At 43.7% G+C, this 6,373-nt stretch overlaps 1 protein-coding gene across 1 annotated transcript; it reads left to right on the top strand.

Annotated features, from left to right (window-relative positions):
* The first annotated feature begins 2,287 nt into the window (after positions 1-2,287).
* LOC146988294 (chymotrypsin-like elastase family member 3B) lies at positions 2,288-5,770 on the top strand. The gene is made up of 8 exons (XM_085773481.1): positions 2,288-2,338; positions 2,454-2,539; positions 2,626-2,723; positions 2,919-3,047; positions 3,355-3,491; positions 4,514-4,656; positions 4,777-4,929; positions 5,633-5,770. Exons 1-8 carry the CDS (start codon positions 2,296-2,298, stop codon positions 5,648-5,650), a joined length of 807 nt encoding a protein of 268 aa, XP_085629607.1. The 5' UTR covers positions 2,288-2,295; the 3' UTR covers positions 5,651-5,770.
* Positions 5,771-6,373: the final 603 nt, after the last annotated feature.

Here is a 6,373-nt window from a genome sequence, read left to right as displayed (position 1 = left end):
ACTTACATATTCTTTTTACAAATTGTTGTGATGTTGTACAGTAAATGGTTAAAGTTCAATTATAAAGCCCTGTGAAATCCAATATTTGTCTCACAAATAACAGCAGCCTTAGCAACATTAAAATGATTTAAATGATCATTTTCCACAGTATTTAACTTTGTAGAATTTATTGTTTCACACTCGCCCACTCACTCATTATAAATGACAATTCCCACCTGAACGGGCTCCTGTAAACAGCATCAGTGCTTAATTCACTGTGAGCTGTAACTTTCGCGGCCGCTTATCAGAATTATTCACACTTCTGTCATTGCTGTGTTATGCAAACACGCAGCACATGTCTGCCTCATAAATCTTCTCGCAGTGGAATTATCTTAACACGGCAAGAAAACAAGTGAAGCCTTGTAGCTGTTGGGGCAGTATTGATTTGATTTGCTCACTAAAAGGGGAAATTTATAGATCCGCACTGTCTTCTCCGGAGAGCGATGTTAGTTTCCCTCAGGAGAGAGAGAGAGGAGAGAATAGTGTCTGAGTGAGGCGTGAACAATCGGGTCCAGATTCACTGGGAGCGCGGGCCCCTCTGTGAATCTACAACATGTTATTAAAGCAGAGAAAGTTGTTCTAAGGACTGTTTCTCTTGAAGGTAACCCAAAGCTATCCAGTTCTGTGGTTGCAGGAGGAAAATTTATTTCTCGCAGTGCACTGAGCACCGAGGCAGCTGACGACACTAACCCCTGCTCTCAGCTCCTCTCCTCTCTCTCTCTCTCTCTCTCTATGAACTCACTGCCACGGCTTCTCTCATGTTCACAAACCCAACACTTTCACTCTGGGAACACTTTCTGTTTGTTCAAGCTGGAGGATTTTTTTTTATGTTCAGCACCTTTTTCATCCAGCTATGAAAAGCTTCTTTTTTTTTGTTGTTCTGTGGTAACATACAGTATCTGCTGCAGTATTTACACTGCTGCCTTTGCACTTAGAGATCACTGTGCAGATGGTATAAAACAATAACGTGGGGTCCTTTCATAAATGATATGTTCTGTGCCACACTGATGCTCGCTAATACAAATGGAAAAGTGTACTGTTCGTGGGTGGTTTCTAACCGATGGAAACGTTTGACTTGTAATGTAAAAGCACAGTGGTGCAGTAGTTTTCACTATCGCCCCACAGCAAGGAGACTCAGAGCAGCCGGCTGAAGCCTTGCTGTGTGGACTGTGCATGTTCTCCTCATGCCTGCGTTGGTCCTCTGGGCAGCAACAGCCCTAAAACATGTTGGTTAATTAGTGACTCTAACTTTGCCGATAGGTGTGGATGGTTCATGGTTGTTTGTCTCTATCAGCCCTTGTGACCAGGGCCTACTCCTCGTTCACCAGATGTCAACTGGGATTGGCTCCAGCAAATGGCAAGAATTGGCAAATGAATGTATTACGATAAGGGAGGTACTGCAGTAACACACATTTTTCATTTTTCATTCTAGAAAGCAGAAAGGTTGTGCGCACATCCGCTCCTATTTTAGGCCAGGTGCCGGAGGATCAGAGAAAAAAGAAAAAAGAGAATATCCGCACACTGGATTAAGGCTCCCATATGTTTAATTGATAAGTGCAACGTTTTTCTCTAGTTGCTGAGGAAGACCACCTTGCTTGAAACTCTTTTTTCTTTTTAAATTTTTCATTCTAAACATATAATAATAATAATAATAATACATGCTATTTGTAAGCGCTTTCACAGATGCTCAAAGACACTTTATCATAAAATAGAGCAAAGTCAGAGTGGAATTCAATTAAAAACAGCAATAAAACAGTATAAAACACACACAAAACAGTATAAAACACAAAAATGATATATAAAGCTAATTTAAAAAGGTGTGTTTTGAGCATGGTCTTGAATGTTGGGAGGTGTGTGCAGATACGAATGGGTTTGGGGAGTGAGTTCCAGAGGGAGGGGGCAGCGATGGAAAAGGCTCTGATGATATGATTGAATTTCCTCACATTTTTAATTCTACTTTTTTTTACTTGATTAAATACAATTCCAGATGTATGTATTGACATCACAATCTTGTTTGGCTAAACCAGCCATTTGTCCAGCAGCAGGAACGTGGCGGTCGGCCCGGTGCCCTGGCAGAGCAGATGTTGCATCTGTGGAACAGGAAGTTCTTTCCCAGCTACAATCAGCTGTGGACGCTGATAACAGACAGTCAGTGTAATCTGCGTTTGGTTTCACAGACAGACTGAGTTGGTATAAGAGAGTCAAACTAACCAGAGAATTAAAGTGTGTGTGTGTGTCACCTCACAAACTGGCATCATGCTGCAGATACTGGTCCTCCTGCTGCTCCAGGGAGCGTACGGTGAGTATGGTCTAGTCTCGGCTGGAGACATCAGACTGAATAAAGAAAAAAGTGCAATTATGACAAAATACAGAAGCATTTAATTTACTATAACTGAAAAAATAAATGTGTTTAGTCTTTGGATGTGGTACTCCTGCTGTCAAGCCTGACAGCAAAGTGGTGAATGGACAGGATGCTCGCCCTCACAGCTGGCCCTGGCAGGTAAAACACATTTCAACGTTTCCCTTATTTACAACTACACTGACACACACAGACAGATAGAAACATCACTCTTCTCCTCTCGTCAGATCTCCCTGCAGGTGAAACATGGCAGCCGTTACCATCACACTTGTGGAGGAACTCTTATCGCCCCTCGCTGGGTGCTGACTGCTGGACACTGCATCTGGTGACTGACAATATTAAGATAAGATGCACAGGCTGCTGTGTGATTCTGGGGATGATGACAGAGGGCGAGAGACAGAGCATTGCAGCATGTTCACAGAAACAATGTTAACTTGATACAAATAGGGTCCAGAAGAGCGGAAATAAAAAATAATGGAGGAGATGGAAGTAATAATAAATGAGCTTAATTGTGTGACAGGCCGGGAGACGTGTACCGCGTGGTGCTGGGAGAGCATGACATGAGCCTGCAGGAGGGGACCGAGCAGATCAGGGATGTGCTGCGTATTATTGTCCATCCCTTGTGGGACATTGACCGCGTGGGTGACGGGTGAGTAGATTCCGACTCCCTGGGAGCAGGAGAAACATCTTTTTCTTTTGTGGCATCCTGGTTAAGAAGGAAATGTGCTGTTTGTTAATTAACAGCTGTAAATAAAGACCTTCAATACCAAGTAAATGTACAAGGAAATAAATAGGTAACTTATTTACCCTTGTGCTATAAAGTAAGAAAAAATGATATTATCACTTGTACTGTTGTAAAAACAAAAAGAACAACAACAACAACAACAAAACAATCTGAGCTTGCATGAAAGTTACTGTGACCTTTTTGTAATATAAGAGTAATAATTAACCCGCAGCAATGACCTGGCCCTGCTGAAGCTGGATAAGAGCCCCATCCTGAACGACAGCGTCAGTGTGGCTTGTCTGCCAGAGCCCGGAGAGATCCTCTCCCACGGGACAGCCTGCTACATCTCCGGCTGGGGCAACCTCTACAGTAATGTCACTTTGTCCTCAGTAATGTCTCATCTGCTGTCCACTCTCTGCTCCGCAGGTCACTGCATCTGCAAATAATGAAACTAAATGTCAGCACAGTTGACATGAGCAATCTGCACTCTCTGCCATTGCTGGATAGTGACCAGTGATAGTATTTTTTTCTGGGTAAATTGAATCGTAGGCAATTGGACTTGTATTTGCCTGTGCGGAGGAATACTGAGTCAGTTTTTGAGTCATGGACTGAAAAAAATGTACGCTTTAACAGGTGTATTATTTTGTGACGGGACTTCTTGAGTCAATAACGACGATTTTATTGTCAGTAACGGCGTTATAACAGGGAAACAGTAACTTTTTTTTGATTGCTCGTTACTGAAAAAAGTAGGGCCGATTGTAACGGCGTAACGCAACGCTGCGTGCCTGTGCGGAGGAATACTGAGTGAGTTGGTTAGTTCCACATAAACAGGAGTTTAGGAGGTTAGGGGGCTGAGTCCAAATAATTTGACATAATTGAGCATTTTATTTAAAAACCAAAAAAAGATTGACGCAATAGTTACTTTCCCTGGTAATTAGTTACTTTTATAATGTAGTAATTCAGCTATTAACTTTGTTACTTTTGAAAGTACGTAACTAGCAACTATAACTAAATGTCTATGCAGGAGTGCTTCCTGGACTCAAAAATATTTTCTTGGAGGTGCTCTTTGGATGAGACAATTATGATAGTTGAAGAAATATCCAAGGCACTCTCTGTCAACAGTTAAAGGGATAGTTCAACATTTTGGCAAATTGCCCCATTGCCATAATCCCTATAGTCATAGCAGAAAAGAAATCCCATTAGCCTCCGTAGCGTAGCTCTGAGCAGCTTGCGGCTCTGCTCCGCCATTCTAAATATAGCTTGCACTGACAATTAAAGGTATTAAAGGTACTTTTTTGAATAGGGTTTCAAGTCACACTCCCTATACGCCGCTGTAGACAGTCTCAGTGCAGATGCATGTGTTGATAACAGGCCTGTCCTCTGTGTCTCAGCTCACGGCCCCATGCCTGACAAACTGCAGCAGGCCCTGCTGCCCGTGGTGGAGTTCAGCGTGTGCAGCCGCAGCGACTGGTGGGGCATCAACGTGAAGAACACTATGGTCTGCGCAGGAGGAGACATCGTGGCCGGATGCAATGTGTGTGAGACAGCGAGAGGAAAGCGACTTCTACCAGTCAGAGCTGAACAGCCTGATGTGAACAAGATCAACCACTTCATACTGCCCCTCCATCTCTCTCTCTCTCTGTCTCTCTCTCAGGGAGACTCTGGCGGTCCTCTGAACTGTATGGGTCAGGATGGTAGGTGGTTCGTCCACGGTGTGACCAGCTTTGTTTCCTCCCGCGTCTGCAACGAAGTCAAGAAGCCCACCGTCTTTACCCGCACCTCTGCCTTCATGGACTGGCTGAATGACGTGAGTTAGACCTGCATTATTTGACTTAGAGTGACAGGCAATTGCCTAGGGCCCTGAGCTGGAAGGGGGCCCCCAGGGGCGGCTGGCATTGGTCCATATCATTTGCCACTGGCTGTGTACATCGAATGTTGTGCCTAGTCAACCCAATATCATATATAGAAATGTAACCACCCTAGCGACATAGCAACAACAAGCAAGCGAGTGATTTTGTACATTCACTGAGCAAATATTTTGAAAATAATATTTCTCACTAAAAATTTAATCAAAGGACGTTTTTATGCAGAGACTGCCTGAAAATATAGATTTTTAAAATAATAGAAATATTTGCTATGTTTTTTGTTCTCACGGCCGGAAACATGAGAGTCACATAACTTGGACACAAAACAATAGGAAAAAAATAGTCAATTTGAGAGCCGTCATTGTAAACCCTCTATGTTTTTGCACTTTGGACCAACGTAGCCAAGGTACGTTTTATATGAGACTGGGTTGGCATAGTATGTAAAATTGAATCAACAATTGTTTGGGATTTTTGGATTCATTAACAGTTAATGTGTGTGGTCCTGGTTGGGGCTGGGGGCCCTCCAAGTTACCTCTTGCCTGGGGCCTCCAGAGAGTCTAGAAACGCCCCTGCACCTCACACACACTTAAATCTATAAAGCTGATATCACTTTACATCCACTGACAAGTCCTGTCGTCTCTCCAGGTCATGATGCGTTCCTGAGCAACCTGCTGGACACTGACTGATCAAATCCAGATCCCAATATCCTGTCTGTTCATTTTTATGTTCAGCATCATGGTCAGACATAAACATTACTAAATAAAAGTTAAACCTTGTGTGTCACCAGTGCTCCTCTTGATGTTAATTGTTGGTCCTGAGTTTTAACAAGCGTCACCTAAATCTCTGAGAGACACATGAGGACAGATTCTCTCTCCCACTTCACATCCCCTCCCTCCTGCTGCGTGATAAGGAGAGTGAGGAATGGCTGCCCATCACCACGTGCATGCGGAGGACTTATGAATCAGTGTTTCCTATCGATCATCGCCAAGGTCGGCCAAGTGTCGGCCCCACTGTTTGATACACGCGGATAGGAGCCGAGCCGGAAAGCAGCAACTCACGTCAGATAAATGGCAGCGATGGTTTACCTTGATGCTCAGCCTCGGCCACAGTCTGCTGCATCATATAACAGCTGCATGGTGAACTTTTGACAAATACACGCTCAGCCTGTGGCCGCAGGCAGCTATTTCTGGCTTAGATCGCATGTGACAAACGCACAAGGTACAAGACTAAAACTAAGTTACTGAGAGTCCGTCACATCTCAGAGGGTCTGCATCCACAGTGACCACTCACTGTAGTGTGAGAAACAATATTCAGTTTGAAGTCTGATTAATTCACTCTCTCCTGTTATTCACGGTCAACTGGTTAGATTTGCAACAAGACAGTGGT

The sequence above is a fragment of the Trachurus japonicus genome, chromosome 4, assembly GCF_045865225.1.
Source record: "Trachurus japonicus isolate A0001 chromosome 4, Traja_1.0".
Taxonomy (NCBI): domain Eukaryota; kingdom Metazoa; phylum Chordata; class Actinopteri; order Carangiformes; family Carangidae; genus Trachurus; species Trachurus japonicus.
The sequence above is the reverse complement of the archived record's forward strand: the minus strand, read 5'-3'. Positions and strand labels throughout refer to the sequence as shown.

What these genes read in the sequence shown, in the direction of transcription:
- LOC146988294 (XM_085773481.1), top strand. Translation starts at nt 2,296, where the DNA reads ATGCTGCAGATACTGGTCCTCCTGCTGCTCCAGGGAGCGTACG. An exon ending in CTCACAGCTGGCCCTGGCAG is followed by an intron (nt 2,540 to 2,625) that starts GTAAAACACATT and finishes TCCTCTCGTCAG; the next exon opens with ATCTCCCTGCAGGTGAAACA. An exon ending in ATTGACCGCGTGGGTGACGG is followed by an intron (nt 3,048 to 3,354) that starts GTGAGTAGATTC and finishes ATTAACCCGCAG; the next exon opens with CAATGACCTGGCCCTGCTGA.